General features: G+C 36.2%; 1 protein-coding gene across 1 annotated transcript; it reads right to left on the bottom strand.

Moving 5' to 3' along the window:
• Positions 1–22215, bottom strand: LOC109113385 (beta-1,4-galactosyltransferase 6-like). The gene is made up of 9 exons (XM_019126178.2): positions 21433–22215; positions 18077–18193; positions 17071–17184; positions 10391–10512; positions 10182–10298; positions 9854–10041; positions 5593–5715; positions 5312–5413; positions 1–3513 (listed from the first exon to the last, which is right to left on the bottom strand). The coding sequence occupies exons 1-9, from the start codon at positions 21545–21547 to the stop codon at positions 3366–3368; spliced, it is 1146 nt and encodes a 381-aa protein (XP_018981723.2). The 5' UTR covers positions 21548–22215; the 3' UTR covers positions 1–3365.
• Positions 22216–26256: the final 4041 nt, after the last annotated feature.

Below are 26256 nucleotides of genomic sequence, written 5' to 3'. Positions count from 1 at the left end.
TAAGTTTTCAACTATAAAGTCTTTTAATGATCATTACAGAGCGAAACGCAGTAAAGAGACCGTACAACAACAACAAAAAAAAAGAAATCTGGAACCAGGATTGTACATGTCAGTCAAAGCAGCTGGTATCTCAAGACATTCTGCTTCTCATACTGGTGTTACAGTTAAAGTGGACCCTCAACATTAGAGAAACGCAAACACAGAAGAAGATCCTCATGTTTTTCAGTTCCCATTCAATGATCAGCAGACATTTCAGTTTTAAAGACACAGCTCCAGATTGAAATAAAAACTTTGAGTAAAAGAAAATGTAAATGTGCACCCAGTTTTATTTTTAAACACCATCCACACACACCCCACGGCACATCTCAACAAACAATGCGAAAATGAAAAATTTATTTAAATAAAAAAAGTTATAATAATAAAAAAAAATCAAGGCACAAATATGAATACTGCAAAAATGTAACTCTACACATTACAGATCTGTAATGGTGAATAAATCATCTTTTATAACTCTCTATCTAATATTTCTTCTGGATATTTTTCAGACAGCTGAACAGGATGGGGCAGCTATGAGAGGGGTGGGTTTGGGGTGAAAAATGAGATGAGATGAATCTATATTAGCAGACAGCACTGAACAAAGCTTCCTCAAAAGCTATGACTGACTAACCACAAGATCCAAACACACCAGACCAGTCTCACCAGTATGTTTTCAATAAAATAATAAAAAAAAACACTCTTCAATATCAGGGGAACGGGCCGGCATTACACTACCACAAAATAAAATAAAAATAAAATGAACATTCAGTATACTGCAACCCATATTACTTTAAGAATAATGTGTAATTTTCACTCCCAATCGGTGTATCCAAATAAAACCATTTTGCTGTGGTGCAAAAGCTAATGATTAAATCGTAACAGGCCTATCTGACTTTGTATTGCAGCATTAGACTAATCATTACAAAAAAAACAGTGCACTGTGAAGGTGGATTGATACTTGTTTATTTGAGCATTCTGGAAACTAGTGCTCATAAGCCACACCCAAGTCTAAAATGCCTATTTTTTTCTTTACATTAAACAACACCTGTTAAGTGGTTATATCCCACCAGCTGCTTCAACACGAACACAGGGCATAAACCAATAGCATATTTGACGCCAATTTTACCTAAACTTTGCTTATGTAAATTTGTTGGCCCTGTGCAGTGGAAAAGCAAGGCGAGGGGTTTTTCAGCTGTGTTTAATGTCATTGTACAGCAGTCCTATCACACTGGACTGCACATGAATGTGACAACATATACACAAACTCACGCATGTCGAAAAACACAAAGTGACTAGATCGTAAAGTTTACATTGAGGTGATATCCTAGAGCTATATTCCACTATACAATGCTGAAAGATGAGGAGAGTGAAAGGGACAAGGAAAAGGAAAAGCGGACTTTGGCACCAGTAACCTCCATATCATATTCAGTATATTATATGACAGTATTCTTCGATTCCTTTTCCGAGTTGGTCAAATGGTTTTTTTGTAACCCGTAACCACAGTAAACAGGTCTGATTAGACCCTACTGTAAGTCTGATGGTTTAAGAAGAGACTGTAAACAATAGACTGGGCACTGGAGATCACGTCGGGGACACCATCAATGGGAGGAGACCGTACTAGTGTTGAGAAGACATCCACTCAGAAAAAGACAATGCCAATGGATGACCAAAGAGAAGCCATGGCTCATCTACACCTCAAGAGACATGCAGATGGAAAGAACCAACAAATAGCCTCGAAAGCAGGTGCAATAAAGCGTGTGGCTCAACTGTAAGTGTCAGAAAGTCCAGTTAGTGTCACAAACTACGCCACTGACAAAATCTCACCCTCAATGTGAAATTCTCTGAGTGGACACACACAGACAACATGAGAGGATATGAAACAGCAGTTTTAGGACATATATGATAACTTAAAATATACACAAAAAAATGAATGCAACGTTATAGACAACACCAACAAATCAAAATTATATACAAAAGGCAAACGTGTACCAACAAAAAGTTTTCCAACAGCTTGTAATGCTCGAAACTTTAACAGCATAAAGTCGTCATGGCCCAAGTGTACTCCAAATGCCATTCAAGAGCAACGGCGAGGCGACATCGCTCTCTCATCTCGGCCCTACCAACGTCACCCCGTCCTTCACTACACACACAAACAGACAAAAACACACAGGTTGAGACACATGCCAAACCCTGACAAGGGCGTCTTGGCTTTAGCAGCTGCAAACCCGACTGACCACCAGGTCTTCCTGTGAACGACCTGTCACGTAAACACCTCGCTATCATTTCAATCGCATCTTCTTTCACTACTGTGGAGTGGACTTCAAAAGCGAGACATGAAAATGATTATGCTATTAACAAAAGCAAAGACAAAGGACATTCAATATGACTAAAAATAAAAGTTTAAGACAAAATAATCACATTACAAAAAATTAAGGCATGCAGCAAGTAATGATATTTGTTTGTCATTTTTGATTCCTGCATTCTATGGTCATCGCTGATATTTTTTGTCCATCTGTTATGTGTCCCAAACCATTGAAGATAAAATAAAAAATAAAAAAATAAAAATAAAATTAACAGAAAACAAAATCAACAAATAGCTGCCAAAAAGAAGAGTGTTTCCACTGGAATCACAGACGTCTTTTGGGGGACAAAGCTAAAGCATCATTTAAAAGGCCAGATATTTACAGGGGAGTCTGGGTCATGCATGCAACTTGTCACAGCCTTCTGTATAGCCATGGGATTTGGGGGAGAAAAAAAAGAAAAAACATAACACACCACCAAGGTGAAATGTATATCGTAATACGAGAGCAAAACGATCAGAAGTGAAGGACAGGTTTAAAATACATCCATTTAAACTGCATTGACGTCTTCTAAACAATATTCTCTTAAAAAAAAACAATAGATATGTATAAAAAAAAATATTCTCACAGAACATGACAAAACGTCTATTGGCGTCAAGAGTGCTGTTGCAATGTAAAATCAAGCTTTCTACAATGTAAGCACAGATGACTGGATCTGCAGAGTTTGATAGCCTATTAAATTCAATTAAGGCTTTGCAGTAAACATCTGATTGGTTGATGCTGGCACTCCCCAGCTTTTTTGAAATGTGTTGTGATCTGATTCGCTAAAGCCAGCATGGACATAGGAACATGCAATTAAACGCACTTTCACAGATATGATCCAGTAATCGCACACATACACGCACACTCCCATTACACAACTAACTGTGCATTAGACAGGCCTCTGCCCTCCTCGCTCCTGTTTTTTAAGGGCATTTGGCATCAATACATCACATTTTTTGACTCGGGGGTGGGGGGGATCACAGCCTGTCAGTACTCTGCTATGGGGGCCAGCTCGGGATTCAGATTGACTGTGATGTTCTTATACAGGCTGCTCAGAGAGATCTCCGGAGAGTACTGCAGATTGTTCAAGCCGTCCAGATGCTGACGTTCTTTAGAGTACCTCAGCAACTTGTACCTGAAGGGAGAGCGAGATGAACCAGGGGTTAGTGTGTCCTTGAGATAATCTGCTACAATACGCAAAGATCTATGTATGTATGACCACAAATATGTTTTTCGTCACACGTAGGTCAATCCACTCTGGGTTACACAGAAACAGATGAATACAACTTTTGTTTAAGGTCAGGTTAAGTGTAAGCAGGTCAGAGGTAAAGACCGAACAGAAGAGTGACATGACAGCCATTTTCCACCATCCAAATCTTAGTTCTTGAAGTACTAGCCTCCAAATTGGGGAAAAACATATGGACAAAGGAAGAAGGCAGTTTAGTTTAAATTTTCCTTCAAAAAATGCTTGTCAGAACAAAAAAGGTGCTTCCTCAGTTTTGCCGACCTGACCCATAGCTAAGTTGGTAGTTACTGTTTTTTTTTTATTTATGTCAGGCTTTCCTACTAGTGCTGGTTCTGCCACTGGCAAACACATTTGGCGCTTTTCCACTGCGTGGGACGACTCGGCTCGGTTTGCGTTTCCACTGCAGTTTAGTATCGCTTTAGAGTGGGCAGGATTATTCACATGTTGTTATAGTTGCGCTGCGTCTACTGCTGCGACTCTTGAAAAACGTTTTCATTCCGCGTCGCCCCATCACGCTCTCGCTGGATCCGCTCCTCTGCTATCAATGAGAGGAACATCTGTACTTCCTCAAAAGAAAACGAAACGGCCATTTTTTTGGTTGTTAAAAAAAAGGTGCGCTCGTTCAAAACAGTTGCGTTCAAACGTTCGCTGACTATGCGGATTTAAATCTAGTGGTTCTGTTGTGTTTGTGTCGCAAATTCAGTGACGCAGATAGTGACGATTTTCTCCGGCCAATCCGTGATCAGCAGAGTTTACATGTCACGTTTTGGTAATGATACGGTTCACTTGGAACCTCAACCGAGGTGGTACTGAAAAAAGTACCAGGTACTGTACCCATTGGAAAACCCCCCAAAAGTGAACCATAACATGCCATACCATGCAGTGGAAAAGCTCCAATTGGAGAGAAGCAATCGCACTGTAAATTACCTTGAGAACAATTAAATAACATTTGGATTAACAATGCAGCTACACTTAGTAATAAAATCTAGCCAAGAAACCTTTTTAATATGTAATAAAAGTACTATAATAGAAAGGTTTGCTACAGAAAAAATGGAAAAGGCAAATTTTCAAAAATAAGCAATAAATAGTAATAATACTGCTTAGTAGTATTTTTATTTACAATAAGCCTGTTTTGTTGTCGTTTTCCATGACTGTTAAAAAATTATTTGAATGTGTTAGGTCTCTACTTTGGACATTGTTTGTGGTAATTATATTATATAACATAACCAATCAAAAGTCTGGGATTTGGTAAGACTTAAAATGTTTTTGAAAATGGTCTATTTTAACCAAAGCAGCATTTATTTGATTATAAATACAGCGAATAAAGTAATATTTTGAATATATTAAAATATAAATAACTTTTCCTTGAGAATCCTTTAGAAATCTTTCTAATATGCTGATTTGCTTATTATCATCAATGTTGCAAGCAATAAACAGTTAATTAAACACTTACTATTTTGTTGAAATCATGGTATATTTTTTAGTATTCTTTGATGAACAAAGTTCAAAGGAACAGCATTTATTTGAAATACAGTTTTTTGGTAACAACGTAAACTGACATTGCTGACTAAAAGCATCAAGTTCTTATGTTAAACTTTTGAATGGTAATTTGTTTTGGTTAATATGTAAGTACAAATTTCTGTACGTACAACCCACCTAGTGTTTACGTATGTGTGTGCGCACTGACCTCCCCAGAAACTGCACCTCTCCCCTGTGGTGATGGGGGATAGATTTGTATTTCCCAATATCACCTTCTGGCCTGGTCACATTGAAACCTGCGTAATGTACCCTGAGAACAAGAAACCCACCCACACACATATGTGTTACATATACATATTTGTTTATGATAACATGATTACTTTAAACAGCATCATGCATCAACATCATGGAGAAGCAAAAAAATGCTTGTTGTGCAAAAGTAACTGGATAGTTATAAAAGACTTATACTACTAATTAAACACAACAGACCTGTTCCAGAGGTCATCGTCCTCTCCGCCCCAGCCCCAGAATGCATTGGGAAAGCCATTGATCTTGAGGAATTGTTCAACAGTAAGTCCACTGACTCCACCAAAAAACTCATTGTAGGGAAGACTGAAAACACAAACACTCAACACTTAGCAAACTAAACTAAAAATATTCAATCTTTTGTAAAACATTCTTAAAAACCAAGGAAAATAGGAAAATAAAAAGAAGAAACATAAACCTTACCATCAGAAATCACTTGAAAGCAATAGGCAACAAAAAAAGTCCTTTAATAGCACAGACTGTCAGACTACTAGGCAATAAGGAGATACAACACACATTTACTTTCTTGCAGGTTCCGCAAAGCAGTTTTGGTTTCAACCAGAATATATTCAGAGGAACAACAATTTTTTCAAACTCAACCGAAGCAAAGCTGCACCACAGGGCCTTTAATCAGTCCTTGGTCACATGCAAAACAAGGGTAAATTCTCACAATTTTGAGAGGCAATTAGAGCTGCGTTTACACCTCATTACACAAATGACATAATCTGCATAACAAATAGTCCTAAAGCTGCATGTCCCTAAAGCTTTTCAGTCCTACCTAACATCAAAGTTCTATGAACTGCTGTGAATAACCAAAAAAAAAAAAGAAAAAAAGGTCCCTAACGTCTACAAAAAGACAAATTAGGTTTCCTGAGGCCCATCGAAATGATTTGGACAGACATTATGGATTGGATGAATGAGGAGAGGGGTATTGTTTCAACATTTCTTTGACATGTAAACTTATCTTAACTGTGGCATGAACGTATTGAGACAATGATGACCAAACAAGCTTAATGGCACATTATTTTCTTTAGGAAACATAACAACTAAATAAAAAGTGCATTCAAATAAATGCAAAAATACCCTGAATATTCAACAGTAAAAGAGTAGCATGTTAGACTTTTCTTAACTAATTCAAAGCTCACATCTTGTGGAAGTGACACTGCAACATACAGCAAATCTAAAGAGCACTAAATCACTGACTGAACATTATATTGTTTCTTTGAGATAACTGATATGACGTCATTTTGAACGAAATCAGGCCAAAACAAAGTTTGTTTTGAGTTTGTTTTGGCAGTTCGAAACGGCTCACCAAAGTGAACTTTCTGGGGGAGTTCGTTTCGGCTCCTAAACACCTTTGAGTTTCTATTGGTCCGTGGCGGTTTTTGCAATCAGTGGGTGTGTTCTGAAACTCCACCTCCTTTGACGCGCAATTTTTTTTCTCGGTTCGTTCCTCGTTCTGCGGAGGTCATTAAGGAGAGCAACATCTCCTGAATACACTGGACTGTCAAATAGCTGAGCTGCACAAATATATCCGCACCTGTATGATCACTCGCAGACAGATTTTAAAGATGTAGAGACAGTATTTCATTCCTAGAAAGAAACAGCAACGAAGCTTGGTGTCGATGACCCGGAGTTATGCAAAAAGCAGACAAAAATCTGAGACAAGTTTTCCAAAGCCATGAAAAGAATAAAGGGAAAGAGTAAAGATATAAGGTAGCAAGTACCAAATACATGTTTCAAATAAATGTTACACCATACTGCTGCTGTTGTTCTTTCAATAAGTGAATTTAAAAGGTATACAGTAAATTAAATGCCAAACGAATATATAATAATAAACCTTTGATTTTATCAAAACAATTTATCTAGTTTAATAAAATAAATGAACACTAATAAAATAAAGCAACAAACTGATTTCAATATTTTTTTTCCTACATCATGCTAAAGTTTTCAGACTATGAGCCATTCACACTTCCCATAAAGGACTGATTATGGAATGATTCTTTTGTATTGCAAACATGATACTTGACTCTGAATTGCTGCTAAACATTATTCATTTGTCGACAAACCCGATTCCAAAAAAGTTGGGACACTGTACAAATTGTGAGTAAAAAAGGAATGGAATAATTTACAAATCTCATGAACTTATATTTTATTCACAATAGAATATAGATAATATATCAAATGTTGAAAGTGAGACATTTTGAAATGTCATGCCAAATATTGGCTCATTTTGGATTTCATGAGAGATACACATTCCAAAAAAGTTGGGACAGGTAGCAATAAGAGGCTTGAAAAGTTAAATGTACATATAAGGAACAGCTGGACGACCATTTTGCAACTTATTAGGTCAACTGGCAACATGATTGGGTATAAAAAGAGCCTCTCAAAGTGGCAGTGTCTCTCAGAAGTCAAGATGGGCAGAGGATCACCAATTCCCCCAATGCTGCGGCGAAAATAGTGGAGCAATATCAGAAAGGAGTTTCTCAGAGAAAAATTGCAAAAAGTTTGAAGTTATCATCATCTACAGTGCATAATATCATCCAAAGATTCAGAGAATCAAGGTCGGAAAACCATACTGGATGCCCGTGATCTTCGGGCCCTTAGACAGCACTGCATCACATACAGGAATGCTATTGTAATGGAAATCACAACATGGGCTCAGGAATACTTCCAAAAAACATTGTCGGTGAACACAATACACCATGCCATTCGCCGTTGCCCGCTAAAAATCTATAGGTCAAAAAAGAAGCCATATCGAAACATGAACCAGAAGCGCAGGCATTTTCTCTGGGCCAAGGCTCATTTAAAATGGACTGTGGCAAAGTGGAAAACTATTCTGTGGTCTGACGAATCAAAATTTGAAGTTCTTTTTGGAAAACTGGGACGCCATGTCATCCGGACTAAAGTGGACAAGGACAACCTAAGTTGTTATCAGTGCTATGTTCAGAAGCCTGCATCTCTGATGGTATGGGGTTGCATGAGTGCGTGTGGCATGGGCAGCTTACACATCTGGAAACGCACCATCAATGCTGAAAGGTATATCCAAGTTCTAGAACAACATATGCTCCCATCCAGATGTCGTCTCTTTCAGGGAAGAGCTTGCATTTTCCAACATGACAGTGCCCGACCACATACTGCATCAATTACAACATCATGGCTGCGTAGAAGAAGGATCCAGGTACTGAAATGGCCAGCCTGCAGTCCAGATCTTTCACCCATAGAAAACATTTGGCGGATCATAAAGAGGAAGATGCGACAAAGAAGACCTAAGACAGTTGAGCAACTAGAAGCCTGTATTAGACAAGAATGGGACAACATCCCTATTCCTAAACTTGAGCAACTTGTCTACTCAGTCCCCAGACGTTTGCAGACTGTTATAAAAAGAAGAGGGGATGCCACAGAGTGGTAAACATGGCCTTGTCCCAACTTTTTTGAGATGTGTTGATGCCATGAAATTTAAAATCAACTTATTTTTTCCCTTAAAATTATACATTTTCTCAGTTTAAACATTTGATATGTCATCTATGTTGTATTCTGAATAAAATATTGGAATTTGAAACTTCCACATCATTGCATTCTGTTTTTATTCACAATTTGTACAGTGTCCCAATTTTTTTGGAATCAGGTTTGTATAATATTCTGACCATTGGACCCCGTCTCACACCTAGATTGCATACACTTCATTTCATCGTTGTTTTGTTAAGGGGATACACGCGAGCATCGTGACACGTTTATATTTATCTACACCCCCCCTCCAGCAGCGCGGGGGTGTTGGAAAGTTCGTTAACAGCATACCATCACTCTGCCTTTTCGAACTTCTTTTTGCCCCAAAACGAAGAACGAAAACGAACTTCGTTTGAAGTATATCGGGGACTTAATCATCACAAAATGACACTGTAGATTAAAGTGTGAAACTCTATTTTAATACATTTTGTGGCATTAAAGGTTAAGCCTTAAACATTATTGACTATATTTTCAACAGGTTTTTGAAATGTATCCAGTTTTTGGTTGAATGAATTTGAACATAACAGATTGTTTTTTTAACTTTTGTTCCATGAATAGGTTAATTTTAGATTAATTAGAAAGATAAAACCTCACAAACACACCAACCAACTAAACACAAACACTGTTTATACATTAGGATCTCCAAGGATCTACAGGTGGTGGATAACGTCATACAAGTTTATACACTCACACAAGACCCCAAAAAACCACTATAACACCACTAGAATTGTTGAAAACACAAGCCTCGAACTGTTTTAAATACACACTTTGAAAACAAACTGAACTCAACTTAGCTGCATTCAAAACCTGGCACATCAAGAGCTGGGCAATAAGGAAAATAAATGTTAAGCAATCAGAAAAGTGACAAAAACGGAGGGTGAAAGTACTGAAATTAAAAGAGAATAAAGTAAAACTGCATCAGTGATGACTAGCTTACATGTACATGTACTTGTCAAGCTTGGCAGCAAAGTGTCGAGGCATCTGACCACAGCCGTAATAATTACGGTCGTTTTCTGGGATGTGATCGACGTCGTGAAACACCACACAGTCCCAGTCCAGGTCTTTCATGGCCTCTTTAAAGCCCACATTAAACAGCATGGCACGGTTAAACGGTTGAGTACCCGTCTGAAAGCACAGGATTGAAAAAAAATATGACTTTTCTCAATCATTGGTACATGATACTGGCACAACGAGGTTAAATACAAAATACTAAACTTGACCATCAGTGGATGGCGGTACTGCATTAAAACAGTGTATGTGCACACCTGTTCAATGACATAAAAGGCAAACTGCAAGCGTTGGCGTTGGAGCATAGGGGCGAGGTGCTGAAAGAGAATGGGAAGATGCTCATGGCGATTCCTAAAGGGGATTAAAATGGCCACCTGAGAGAGAGAGCAAGAGAGAAAACCACAAAACCTGTCATGCTGATGTGCCGAATGGCCTTTTTGATAATGTAACTACAACAATGTCACACCTTCCAGCGTGGTTTGCAATCTTTGGGCTTCCAGTGGCCTCCAAATTGAATGTCCAGATGTTTGAGCTTCAGTTCAGTCTCCTCCATAGGAGCCTCTGTCATGTTCACTTCCATCTGACCCTCTGCAAGGAAAAACAAGAAACTAAGCAAAAAAAAAAAAAAAGAAAAAAAAAATTCTTGGTAACAAAGTCGAAAGCAAACCTGAAAAAGTGTGAAGACAAGCCAAAAAAATTCACACCCAATGTGATGGGTGTGCCTCACACAGAGACGAATGAGATAAAAAGTATATTAAACCTGAGAAGTCTAGATTAAAATGCTAAGTGGCTAGAAAGATTTTAGAGCGCCAGCATAGGCACACTCCCCAAACAAAGGCTGTTTTATGCTGCCTTCTAAGGGGCCGTTCACATGTCGCGCCTAAAAACGTATGGACAATGCTAGGCGCACCGCTATCTGCTTTTTTACAAAGCTTTCAGGCGCTTGCGCTCTGGAGGCATCTGCCGTTGCTAAGCAACCATGACCTGCACTCTCCATGAAGAGCAGATGTTTCAGCAAAGAATAAAAGGATTTGCAGCAATAAAAATCACTTGCAGTAGCTCTTTTACTAAATTTATTTAAAACTGGCTATCCCTGTACAGCTATGATCAGCTGTTCCTTCATCTTGGCTCAGCTTTCAATGTTGTTACGGAAAAGGATGAAGCTGATTGGTTGGTTCTTGTAACATGACCCGCGGTGCGCTTGCACAATTGTGAAAAGTTGAAATGTTTTTACCTCGATGCGGCGCAGGCATGCCTGGGAAAAATGGGCATGTTGCACTGCATCGCTTCCAAAATGAGCGCGCCTGCCATGCGTCTACATTTGAAATAACGAACTTAAACGTGCAAATGCCGCGATATGTGAACGGCCCCTAAGACTGTTTAGAATGCCTTCTTTTGGCAAAAAGCTAAAGCAGCACCAGATTTATCCAGGGATGTGCAAGTTTAGCAAAAAACAAAAATAACAATGAGTTAGGGCTGTGCAATTAATCGAAAAAAAAAAAAAAAAAACGATTCGATTTTGGCCTCCAATGATTATGAAAATCCAATAATTGAGATAAAACAATTATTGTGCTCTATTCCGCCCCCTTTTGCAGCGCTGCGCTTTCGTTCCTCCATAAAAGTCCAATTTCCCATGCAAATCAGTAAAATCATGTAACGTGACATTTGCAAAACGGGACGTGCTTGAATTATCGAAGTATATTTATTCATGTTTTTAAAAGCGTGAAAGAGAACTTGCGCTGCTCCTCAGGAAGATATAAGCGCTCAGAACAGAACAGAACACGGACATTTAAAGTCATCTTTTAGCTCAAGGTGCGCGCCTAATCGCTCAAGTACATGCAAAAATGCTGCGCTTGGTGATTATTCATTTATACCTTCGTCGGTCATGTAATAAATGAATGTAAAGAGTTGGGAATGAAAATACGTGTGTAACGGTAATTTGGATCCGTGCGGCTCTTAAAGTGAAAGCGGGCTATGTTTTATTTTACATTTTTATTCATTTCTGCAGTAGGCTGTACCACGCTACATGAACCTTTTCATGTAAACTGCAATAAATACAAAACTAAAGCCAAACTTAAAGTGAAATGAGACATTAATAATAAATGGTATAGTGAATAAATGAAATAATCATACTGCTTGAGACTTGCATAAAAACAAACAAAAAAAAAAGCACAGTTTAATTTGTATCTTAATTCTATTGTATTTGTTCCTTTGCTTTTTTATTACTGACAGTTTAATTATTTTCAATAATTTTGAGGACTTTTTGTTTGTTTGAAATTCCACTGGTCTCTACAATGTAGATGTCATAGCAAGTCAAGTCAAGTCTGCTTTATTGTCAATTCTTCCACAAGTGCAGTACATACATACAGAGAATTGAAATTGCGTTACTCTCAGACCCTTGGTGCATACAGATAACACTAACAGTAGAACATTAAATAAATATAAAATACGAAATACAACTATACAAATATGCAAATAGGTCATGTAAAAAGAAAGATAAGTAAAGCAGCACAGGGCACATGGCAGATAAAGTGCAAACCAGTGAAGTAAACAGTGCAGATATAATGATTGTAGCAACCTTATTTACAGGAAATACATGTGTGATATATTACAGGAAATACATGTGTCACTGTCTTTAAATAAATCACTCATATAAAGTTTTTGTCATATGGCCCCCTCATAATCGTGTTAAATATTCGTGTTTACAATATTGAACAAAATAATCGTGATTATGATTTTTGCCATATTCGAGCAGCCCTACAATGAGTTATATAAGAAAAATGTCTCTGAATAAGTACTACTTTTTAAATAAGTTATTAATTTTAAAACTGATTTAAAAAAGAATTATTATGATTTATAATGTTTTTTATAAGTAAGTTTTTTCTTTTTGATTTTACTGGATTCTTAGAATCCTATTGGACATTCTGATTGATTTTAATGGAATTTCACTTTGTCCTATTGGATTTTATTTGATTCTTAGAATCCTACTGGATTTTCTGATTGATTTTAATGGGATTTTACTGTGTCCTGTAGGATTTTTTTTGATGCTTAGAATCTTATTGGACATTGTGTTTTATTTAATGGGATTTAATTTTTTCATGTAGGATCTTTTATTGATTTGTATCATATTGGACATTGTGATTTTTAAATGGAAATTCACTTTGTCCTGCAGGATCTTATTTGATTCTGTTAATTACTTACTTTTTAAGAGTAACTTTAATTTTTTAGAGTAACACTGTGTGTGTGTGTGTGTGTGTATGTGTGTGTGTTTGTAACCTATAAAAATGCAGCCTACATGAATATACACAAATATAAAAACTGAAATTCCTAATGCAGTAAGGCAAATATAATAAATATTTCATAATGTCCGAATAAGTGTATTACATGTGACTAAAAATTCATAGAAACACAAACATTTATAATGGTACGCTTCCCCTTTAAGAAATCCGTATGTAGTGCGCGTGCAACTGTAGCGCGCATACTTTGAACAGTAACGGTCAAAGAGGAGAGGAAGCTGAGAAATCGAGTGATTAACGTTGTTTAACTTGTTAAAAGTTTATATAAAGACGCTAGAAAGGAAGAAATAACGATACTTATCTGAGCTGCATCCTAAACAAACAATTTTGAGTGAATTAACTATATCTGTTGGTGAGTTGTTGATCTCGTTACTGTATCTGCTGATTAGTATAGGATTCTGCCATTACATAGCAAAATTGTTTAACAACTGATATTAATGAAATATTAATGTATGCTGTTTATAATCAAATTAAATTGTATAAAACGCTGGAGTAGTGAGTACAAAATGCCTGTTCTGACACCATTTTGAGCTGTTTTGAATTGTGGTTTACGTTTTTGTGTATTGATGGAGTAATATGTTCTGTTGTCCAGGTCAGGTTTTATGTTCCAGTTAAAAAGTTTGACATGGGACAACAATTCTCCCGTGATATGTGTGTGTGTACATGGAGAAGACGCGCATGACAAGAGAATAATATGGCGAGCCTTGGTCAGCAAGAGGACCTGTTGCGTTGCCTGGTAACAAATTGACCATATGCACGGAGCGCTCTTTTATAACTTCCGCATAAAGATAAGCCAGCTCGTAAACTTCCGGTAAAGCTGATGTAATGTTGTGGTTTATAGGTACAGAAACCTCTCCTGCCTAGTTCTTGTCAGAAATTGAAAAAAATAACAAATAACAAAAATAAGAAAAAACATTGCTACATGATAAATAATGATAGCATAACAATATTGATAGATGATGGCATTATGTTTTATGTTATTTAACAACAAATATTTTTATATGCCGAAACACTATAGTAACTGTTTAGGCCAGTGGTGCTCAAACTTAACCAGCATTAAAATTCAGTAGCATAGTAGGCCTAACTATTCAACTGCAGCTCTGCACAGTTAAAAAAAAAAATTCAAACCTTTTAAAAAAACAGACAGTTTTATTCCTAATAAGAATATTTACTGTTGTCAGCCACTTCAACATTGTAAATATACAGTTTGAACATTAACACTGCACTGTGCTTACATACAGGTAAAAAAAAAAAAAAAAAAACGTAATAATGATTAAATAAAAATGTGTTGTACCTTAAAGTTAAATAAAAACTGTATTGTACTTAATCTTTATTTGAATAAAGTTGTTTTTAACATTTAAGATAAAAATGTTTGTGTTTTAACATTAATTTATAATTAACTTAGTGATTCCTCTGGTGTACCACTAGAGGGACTCGTACCACACTTTGAGAACCACTGGTTTAGGCTAACATTAGAGATGCTATCTCCCAAATGACCGTCATAGTCATGAACACATTTTAAACACTTATAATATTTCCCCTCTCAACTCTATAGCTGTGCAGTACAATTCACTTTAAAGATTTTAACTCCAAATTTGTGTACTTTTATTGTACTGAAGTATAAAGTATAGCAAGTGCAGGAATCAAAAAGTCTCAATTCATTTAATAAAAAAAATATGCCCCGACACCAACAGCGTATAAGGAAGAACTAGTTAACTACAAATGAAATAAGTTAAATATTAATGGTATAACAATTAAATAATGAATAAAATATTTTGAAATATTTTTTGATTCAATTTAGTAACTACATTTTTAAAGTTTTATCTTTAACTGTAAAAGCTGTTAAATATATTCAGTCAACACAGACTTGTTAGTGTTGTAGTTTTGCAACTCTGAATTTAGTCTGAATCACTTAATGGACTGCTCTATTTTGACATTGGCTTGTCTTCCCTTATTACTGTCAATCATAGCAATGAGTCCAGAACAATTTAGCAGATTTACCTGCGTAATATTTAACACCCGTGTTTGTCATTCCTGAAATGGTAAATGTGGAAGTTTGGTCCTCTTAGATAAACAAAAATTTTCTTCAAATTGTGAATGGATTTTGTAGAGAAACTGAGCAAAGGGCACTCCCCTTAAAGCACAGTACAATTGACCAGAAATGACTGAGCTGGCTTATCTAAAACCAGGAAGTAATCGTGCATATGTTCAATTGACAGAGCATTAGTGATTGCTTTGGAATATATTTGATACAATATTTTTCAGTTTTTTCTCTCTTTTTACATTACACACAAACGGAACTTTATTACATTTATTGCATGAAATGAACAGTATTATACACCTCAAAGGGAATTTAAATTGAGTTACTATATCAAATTCTACATTGTTTGATGTTTTATTGTTCTGTGTTGTGATGTGATTGTATTTGCTATTATTATTGTTGTTACAGTAAAGTGTTATTTTTATATTCAATTTCTGGTCTCCTGTATACGCTTTTTATGTTCCTCCTCACTCCTTTAGAGTCTAGAACTGGTCCAGGGGATATTTACATTGGAGGACACAAGTGCTACATACTGTGTGTGTGTGTGTGTGTGTGTGTGTGATCAATCCATTATCAGTGCTTTAGAAATTTTTGCACTAATGCTGTGTGCTGCACAAATCACCTCTCATGTTGTTTACAATGTTACTGAAGGTTGTGCAACATACAATGAACAATGTCTACATTAGTGTGAGTTTAAACAAACTGGAAGTACTATTTGTTCATAAAACAAATACAATGGAAAAGTGTACCTTTGGAATAAAATAAAAAAATAGAAATCCCATATAAACAGTCACCCAACTGGATCCCATTAAAATCCTATAGGAATGATCCTACAGGATATTTATGTCTTGTCCTATAAGACTATTCCTATCGGAATCCAATAGGAACGGTTCCAAAATATGATAAAGATTCCAATTAGAATCCTGTACAATTTTCTTATTGGAATCCTTTAGGATTTTTTGACAAGGGATCTAATAGAAACCTTTATAATTTTTGATAGATATTTTTATTTGAATCGTGATAATGTAAGCCTTTTATGAGCTTTATCAGGCATATAACATGCAAGATGTAATGAAAATGACATTAATTTAATAGAATTAAAGATGGTCTTCCTTCAAAAATACACTGATATAAAAACACCCGCGCCTCGTTTTGATTTTTAAACGTGCAGTACGTGTTCATGTTTATTCAACGAAGCCTTTTGGAAAATCGGTCAGTTTTGATATTGTGAGTGCCACAAATAAATAAATGTATGGGAAACACATCCCGCAGCACAACCACCTGAGCCCAACTTCAGTCTACTCATCACCTTAACTTTAACTGCGTTTGTAGACAGCACTATAGCCAGACTGATAAACAAACACAGACCGAAGTTAACTTTGGACCAGGCGCGTGCGCCCGATGAAACCGTCTATAGTGTGAATGTAATCTAGACATACTAAATTCATCATCCTGTCATTGTCATGTGAACTACAAATGTCAGTTGCATTGTTTCACTGGCATTACAACTTCTACAACTTCTCTGCTCTGGCCTCATGGGATAGTAAAGTGCTCACTGAGTGCACACCAGAAACACTGCTCATTTGAGCACTTTTTGCAAACTACTTTATGAATACTGTGAATTCTACTGTGTAGGAAAGTATGCAATTTCAGGGCCAAAAAAGCAAACTAGTTTACCCAGTATTTGTTCCCTTTAGTGCATTTGTACACTTATTTAAATATTGCATCATTAGCATAGCAAAACCAAACAATATTCAAATCATTTCTGAGCCAAATAAACAAACGCATAGTTTAACTCAAGACACTTACTCATAGAAGGTAACCGTTCGGGACAGGGCAGGTTTTGAGCATATGTGAAGTTCTCAGGGAGGTATGTGGTTGGCTGAGCGATATACTCACTAGAGTTATTTCCATCTGGATAATCTGTTAAAATAAAGACAGACAGATACACATTAGAGTCAATGTGACTTGCTATTCCCAGTTTATTTTCCATAGTGTGACTTATTATCAGTTTGTTTGTTTGTGTCTAATGCCATGCCAGCTTCTGTGGCTATTTTCATGGAGCGAAACATTTATTACATCAGGGTTTTTTTTTTTTTTTTTTTATAAAAACTATAACTTGGCTTAACTCTATTAAAAATCTCTTTAAGAGTTAACTGAATAAAGTTCTCTTACAGGGTTAAAACCAGCACAATCTAATAAAAATGACTTATCAGTTAAACGATTATTCCATGAGATAAAAGGTGGGACGGCACTTGATTTTATCCACTGGGAATTGATTGGATGGTGAAGAATTTGAATGAGTGTCAATAGCTCTTTGGCTATTGTTTAAGATCATTAACAGCCTGAAGAGTCTATGACAACAGGAGAATTTTTGATTCTTACCAAGTTATTATATTTATTTTATTATTATTGTTTTTTGTGTGTGTGTGTGTGTTGTAGAACAACATGAATATTTCACAGTGAGACCAGGGACATTCATTAAGTGAGGAAATAAGGTCAAACTGACTTCATGTTGACTTTGCAATCAAAAAACAGGATCTATTAAGCCCGAAAGTATACTTCCCTTCCTGACTTGTGGACAGTCTGCATGGTGTAATTTCCGTCATGATTTTCATTGATTTTTGTATCCATGTGGACAGCACTAGGGAAGCGTGTTTATCCACGCTAGGTTAATAGTGTACACATTGAAAGACTTGCATGCTCACCTGTGCACTACATAAAGCAAACAATTAAGTATACCCGGCATTTGCAAAAGTGTTCAGTTTAAGGATCGTTCTGGCCAATGTTACTATGAACGGACGTTCAGTCTTACCTGTGCCGTTGAGAGTACTGTTCTTATTGGTGTATAGCCTGATCATGTGACCAATGGTCCGCACATTGTCTCGTAACATGATACCCTGAGCCTGTACCATAAAGAAATATGTGTTGACTGAAACAGAGAAAGAGAGTAATGAATTTCCCAAATGACATAAACAGGAAACAAAACAGTAATATGTAATCATAACAGAAATATGCAAATTTTCACAATGTAAAACAACTGTAACCAGACATCCAAATTGAAGGCTTTTGTTTTGAATTTCTTCCTCTCAAAGAAAAGCTCTTAAGAGCATTGTGAGAAAATGGCAAATGTTGAAACCATAAGCTCATTGTGGTTTCCAAGAAACATCATTGTAAGCATCAGCGGCTGTCTGTGGTGTAGCCTTGGTTCTTGTCAGTGTAATGCTGTTTTAATTTAACTACTGCACAAAGGTTGGGTCAGCTTTCCTGAGACCAACATTTCTGAGTCCATAACAGGTTTAATAACGTTTATCTTATAACAAAAATAACTTAATACTTAAATACGATAAAGCGATACAGAAAAAATAAAGTTAAACGTTTTACACAGATTAAAGTGCAAAAGAACTATAAAGACCAATAGGTATCACTTTACGATAAGAGCTCATTAGTTAACCTTAATTAATGCATTCACAACACAGCTACATTTGCTACAGAAGTTATTTATCTTTGTTAAAAAAAAATCAACTGTTAGTTCATGTTAGCTCATTAAATAACACAGTTGCAACTTTCGATGTTAACAACGTGTTATATATTGGAATACCTAAGATTTATCAATGTTCAGAAGAATTTTTCATTGGCAGTTTATGTTAACTAATGAATTAACTAATGTTAACTAATGATGCCCTAATGTAAAGTGTGAATGAACAATAAAGAATCAAAACACTTTCAAACAATATCTAGCGCATGCTGTTGCCCAGATTAAAATGTAAAAACAAAGTTTGAAAATGAATAGCTTATTAATTCTAAATATTTAAGTATTTGGAACTGTGATGAACAACACAGCAAATCCACAAATATGAATGGCTATTTAAATTATTTAAATACATTTTAGAAAGTAGTGCAGCTGATTTATTTATGGGGTTTCCAGGGTAACGGCTGCATTTTTTACAGTTTAGCGCCATCTGCTGTCAGAGAGTGAATGTGCTTTCATTCAGCGCATCTCTCACGTGTTCCCCCATGTGCTTCTCATGCGTGCTTGTTTACATCAGAGCGCACAGGTATCTTTCAAGCAGCATACAGCGGTGTTGTGCATTTTAACCAGTTGATGGGAAAAGTATTCGTAAAATGCATTACAAATTCTGAATAATTTACAATGCATAAATATTCACGGTATTTAGAAGTGCCCACGATAACAATATCATGCATATTCATTACCGTGATATATGGCATTACCGAATACCGGCACATGTCTACGCTGAACTCAACTACAGTTATGGATGGAAGTCTGTACCGAGTTTCACATCCTGTCTGATAGGAATAACTATACATGCACATAAATGTAAACTCATGACATTCGTGTACACCAATCTAAATGAGAACATCTTTTGGTTACTGCATATAAGGGACAAATTTAACACATGTAAATTCTAGTAATAGGCCATACATAATATGACATTTATATATTTTAACATCATCAGCAGTGGCCAATAACCATTAACAGAAGACAGAAATGCAAGTGTAAATGTCCCGCCCTCTAATATTTTGCAGTGAATTCTGCAGAAATATTGTGTAAAATGAAAACATTATTTGTATCAATGTCTGGATCTATCACATATAAACTGTATTTTGGTTTTAAATAAAATAAAACAAATGTCTGTGTCACAAGTGGCCAAAAGTATATGGACATGGAACACCAGACCCATTTTTGATTATTTACCATTTCATTTTAAACCCATGAGCATTAATAAGGAGTTTGTCCCCTTTTTTGCTGCAATAACAGCAATTCTAAATCAAAAATGACTGTAATACATAATCTAGAAATGAAAAAAAGGGGGGGTTTATTTGGGGGTCATAAGAAAAAAAATATTTAAAAAACATTAGCTTCGCTGTGTGGAAACTGCACCACAGCAAGTAGATTCCCAATGCTGGGAATACAAATCTTCAAGCCAGAATATAAACAGCAGTCATTAATGCTAGAAAAAAAATTAACTCCAAGCCTAGGGGCAAGGAACAAAAAAACCACACACTGGTTCTTCCTAACCGCCCAGAGCTCTTCAGACATTAGACACAGTCCAGTGAAGGCCAGTCAGAAAACATTACCTTTCTTGGGCACTATTTTTACAAACACAGCAAGGGCTATTAAACAGGATTTGGCTGTGTGTTGTCGGTATAGTGGCATGTGCTGGATTTCTAGATAAAGATTTTAGCACAGACACCGAAAGAGAGAGTGACCTGTTTCATGTCCACAAATCAACACAAAACTGTGATCATTGCTTGTTATAAGCAACTTAACATTTGTGTAGACATTCAGTTAAGCAAGTCATGAAACACTGCACTTCAGTTGTGAGAGCATCCCAATACAAGAGTACACTCTGTAGTAATGCCAAAATAAACATATTACTTTAAAGTGCATTTTACATCATGTCTTAATTTCTTGTCAACATTTGTGCTTTAGTATGACAGTCAACATGACATAGGCTATAATTTTGCCTGTACTGCGTTATTTTATACTACATTTAAAGTTAATATATTTTAAATACATTAAAAAAAAATGTAAATATGAAACCACATATAGAGCTGTAGGCTACTTAAGTCCAACCAAAGTTAAGCAACCATACACAGTTATAGCTGTTTACTATATTCTTCAATGATAAATTTCCGTTATTTTTTAAAACTACAGTAAATTAGACTGATAGGGAGAAAAACGTACCATATCATGAAGTTTATGATAAACCCAGATCCAACAAGAGCCAACTGAGCTTTACATGAACACAATAACGGCTAATAATTTAATATACTTCAAATAACGTTACACAAACTTGGACAAAAAAGTCGTTGGCTAAGGAGGGCGTAAACCTAGCAATAAAGCATCTAATGGTGGATTCAGTGGCCAAATCTGATTTAATTGTGGGTTCTAAACACATCGGCTGCGTCCCAAAACCCAGTGAGCTGCCTAACCAGACAGCATTGTTGGACTTTACACAGCATCAGAGTATAATGGATGTTGAGTTAGCCAGCTCGCTGGGGTTTTAAACACAAGCTGTCACTAGTGCTTGTTCGGTAGGTGATGATCAGTATCTGGAGTCAGTGATGAATGAAACACGATAAACGCGTTTAATCGCATCCCTCTAGAGATGAGACACATGAGCGATGCTGGCCAGACGCACTTACCTATTCCGGGAGCCACATAGATGAAGTAGAGGCAGGTCGTGGACATGGAGAAGAAAAAGATGAAGGCCATTAAGGAGCGGTTGGACAACCGCATCAGCCGCCTCCACTTCCACATTTTATCTCGGCTACTAGCTATCCGCCACTCCCATAAAAACACGCAGATCGGAGAAAAGAGACGCAGTTTGGCGCGGTGAAACGGTCATCCGGGGGAAACACGGCGCTAAATCAGGGTGCTGGTAAAGTCCGCATCGTTAGTTCGGCGGGATGCAAGGCCGCAGTGCTCGCTCGCTCTCTCAACAAAGTCAAGAAATTTCCAGATCACAAAATAAATAAATAATAAAACGCGCTACATCAAACGGCGTCCGGTCGATGCATTTTGTTCGGTGTTGCTGCTGGTTTAGTGTCCCGGTGTGTTTCTAGCAAGCGCAGACACGCCTCGTCGCGTTAATGATGATGATGATGATGATGTTTGTAAATGATGAAGGGAGTGAAGGTGGTGGTGGTGGTGATGGTGATGATGAGGGACCTGCCCTTCCTCCCTCTTCCCCCTCTCGCTCTCTCTCTGGAAAATCCCCCCACGCTCCAGCGATCAGTCCTCCGACGCGGAGGCGTGAAAAGGCGCTGAAGCCGCAGAGGACACCGCGGTGACCGGGATGGGAGTGGGAGAGACGGGCAAAACGTGACGGGGCTCGACCGGGATTCCTTCGATTTCGGTTCTGCTGTTAGTGCAGGTGCAGACACCGTTTCCGGTAGGCGTGACCTGCAAAATGGCTGCCAGTGAGTGTGGCGTCATGATGGTTCACGCTTAAGGAATGTTTTCAAAATAAAAGTCTCGACGAGCCACTGAAGTTTCGCAAAAGCATCCAACATTAGATTAAAAAAAAGGATACACACACATGCATGTATATATTTCAGAAAAATATGTTATGTTTAAGTTACTGCGGAGGTTTGCCTCCCTTCAGTCCACAGACTTACAACAGAGAGCCCAGCATGCTGTGGGTCTAGTGGGGGGTGATTAAGAATGAATGGGGGAATATTGCGATATGATTGGATATGACTGGTTATGTTCGGCTGTGATTGGTTAATGCGATAAATCCCGCCTCTTGTGTTCATGAATCAGTCTGAATGAACAATATAATGGTGTTAATGGGAAGACTAATTAAAAAAAAGTAAGTAAACAACTCACACACTTTGATATAACCACGTTGTTACATAAAAATAAGACTTAAAATGGGCTGAAAACTTGATCTGTGGGAGATTCTAGTGAGTAATCAGCTTGGTTAAATCTGAAGTAAATCTCAGTGTCTGTGACCAATATACACCAAGCTTTGATGACTGATGATCCTAAAAATCAAAACATAGTTAAAGGGGTCATATGATGGGATTTCAATTTTTCCTTTCTTTTTGGAGTGTTACAAGCTGTTGGTTCATTAAAAAGATCTGTAAAGTTGCAAAGACTAAAGTCTCAAATCCAAAGAGATATTCTTTATCAAAGTTAAGACTCTGCCACACCTCCTAAACACGCCCCCACATCTCTACGTCACTATGTGGAAATATTTGTGAAATGCCGCCCAATGTTCACACAAAGAAAGAAGACGTGGTATCAGTAACCGCAGTTAGTGTTGAAGCAGCCATGCCAAAACTAAAACTAAGGACATTATTTACTGTCTTTGCATTTATTTTGAAAGATGAAGCTGGCGATTATGGAAAGGGGCATTACATTAAAATTAAAGCATGTCAAGTTTGTCAACATATTCCGTTACACCAAATACACCAAATAATGATCTTTAAAAAAGCATCATATGACCCTTTTAAAAGTTAATTATTAAACTACAGCTGAACATAAGTTCAGAAATGAATTATATTATTGTTAAATTATTATTTTGGAATAAATGTAAAATGCTTAAAAACACTAACTTGAGATTCATACATGGCTTTAATAAATAGAATATTCATTACATTGTTAATGTAAAGATATTAAATAGAATTAGTTTTTCCCCCCTTTTCTGATTTACTTAACCAAGAAAATGTGACTCTGACATGAATTTACATTTGATTAAAAAACTGCCTCCTCATTTCAGAACACCACAACACGCCACTGATATATATATATATATATATATATATATATATATATATAAGTGAGTGACTCACTCATATATATATATATATATATATATATGATATATATATATACTGATATATATATATATATATATATATATATATATCAGTGGCGTGTTGTGGTGTATAATTTTGATATATAAAACATTTTGTGAATTTAGTATTTTGTCATGTCATTACTTTGTTTAGAGCATTTAAAAAAATACAATTTAATTTTATTTTTTAATTATTATTTATATGTTATGCTATGTCCTCTGTAGAGGTCATCGGGACTTTAAAAAGTCCTGTTAAAAATAAATAAATAAAAAGACATGATGAAAAGGCAAATCAATTATCATTTTTTTATACCAAACTTTATATAAAGATGATTCTCAACTATGCTATGAAAGATATTTTTAAAGACCGTTTTTCTTTATGCAAAATGTGTGTAAAATGGCCATAAACGAGTTTTCACCTTTTATACAATGTATCTACAAACTGTATCTTATTTGCATATTAATGCGTTTTTGGGGCAACATAGAATGAAAAAAATAAATGCAATAAAGGGAGTAATAATTGGAAAGATTTTAATAATAATATCCAATATTTCATATGAATATTGATTTTTTTTTATCTATTCATTTGTTGTGTCTCCCAATATGTGTAATAAACATGCTTTAAGTCCTGGTGTCCTCCATAGTGGACATGTATGAAATCAATATCCTGTTTCATAACAGAAGGTCCTATTTTGACGTCAAACCTCATAACATTTTTGGAGTGTCTATTTACACTAAGTACAAATAGCCCGTCTTGTTGGCAGAGGCTATTTACAATAACTCCACCCACCAACGTGTGATTTGGCTAGTCAAAATTTCAAAAGACAGTTGATGACTGTCAGCTTCACTGGCACATGGTAAAATGTGTGTCATACTTATTTTTACGTGATCGACCCGAGTTCGAATCCGCCTTTTGGCAAACTTTTTTCTCCCTTTTCAGATTTCAAATCACATCAGAAAAGCATTTATTTTCAATTAAAATGAAGGAAATAATCAAAAAGTTGAAAATAAAGTATTGGGTAGGGTTAGGGTAGTTGTAGGGAGGGCTTTATTGTCCCAATAAGGTGGCATCCATTTAATAATTTGAATTAAAATTAAAATTTACACTCAATAAGTTACTATTGCATACTGTTTTATAATGTACTACAATACTGAGGTGCAGATAGTTGCCACTATTTGCAATAAGTAGTATAAATAGCAGAAAATCCTGCTATTTTAACAGTTTAAATAGAATCTATAGCTTTTTTCACTTAGTGTAAATAGCATCCATCGCTATTTGTACTTAGTGTAAATATCATCTATCGCTAAGAAAATATGCTATTTTCACTTAGTGTAAATAGCCTCTATCTCTATTTACACTTAGTGCAAATAGCCACTGCCTAACATTTTTCTAAGATGTTGATTTATGACAAACAATTTGAAAATTAGTCAGAACTAAATGATAACTACAAAATATAATCATATTTCCATGAAGGTGTTACATTTGATCACTAAATTAATGTCAGCCATATTTAAAGACCAAGGAGAGGGAGTGGTCATAGTCAAACCTCCAATCATTTGGTATCTCTGAAAAGCCCTGAATGTGCTCTGTACAGGACAAAGAAACGGAGGTGTCACTGAGCATAGTGTGTCAGATGTCACGTCACTTAATGTTAAAACTGCCTCTCAAACAGTGTTAACCACCACCATTTACAATATAAGATAGAAATAATTCAGTACTTTTTTGACAATATGCAAATACCTTATTAAACAGCTCTTCGCTCTTCAATCTCAACACCAATCACACATCAACCACCATCTTCATATTCTTAAACTAACACCAGTCTTACAGATAATATTTCTGTGGAACACATTCCGACTGAATAACATAGACAGCTTGAAATAGCTGTAATGAAGTTCAGATAAAATTTGCAAAATTAAGTTAAAATTAGACTTTCCAAAAAGAAATTCTGACTTTCTTCCTGTAAGTAGCACAGAAACTAATATAAGATCGACTAATCATTAGACGCAAGACCTCAGCTCAAGGAAATTGTGATCCCATTTACATCCAAGGTCATTCCAAGGTCATACACACAAAATTTTCCAGATTTCATATTTCAGAAACAAGGCTTTTAGGGCTGCTGGGAGAATGCCAGCTGGCAAAGTGCCTTTAACAGCTGATACACCACTGGAGATCAAGGTGAAAATGGAAACCAAAGGACACCTGGGAAATGCCATGAGCTTATTTTTTGGGGGGGATATGACTTTTAATGTATGCATTGCACAGGACAGATAGGAAAGGAATAAATATCTGAACTGGGGTTATAACAATGTGGCGGAAGCTTTTTATCTAAAGGTATTTACAGACCAACTAAACTGTCCCTCCAGAGTAATTGAGGTTCATGTTACTGGGGAGAACATGATAAGAAAGGACTGCTATCAGCCTCTGAAACTGTCCTAGTTCAGTACAGCATTAGTCAGGTCACAACACAGTCATGATATCACTAGTGATTTACTATTTTCTGCAGTCTCAGAAAAGATTGTTTCTAAAATGAACAGAATTGGACTACATAGTAACTTCATATTGGTCTGTATGTAGTAAATAGCTAACAACAACTTGCTAATTATTAATTAATACTACATAAAGTGTCAGAGTTTAGCCTTTTTAGTAATTAATTAAGCTCTC

The sequence above is a fragment of the Cyprinus carpio genome, chromosome B20 (assembly GCF_018340385.1).
Source record: "Cyprinus carpio isolate SPL01 chromosome B20, ASM1834038v1, whole genome shotgun sequence".
In the NCBI taxonomy this organism is placed as follows: Eukaryota; Metazoa; Chordata; class Actinopteri; order Cypriniformes; family Cyprinidae; genus Cyprinus; species Cyprinus carpio.
Note: the sequence above shows the minus strand (reverse complement) of the source record. Positions and strands in the feature narration are given on the sequence as shown.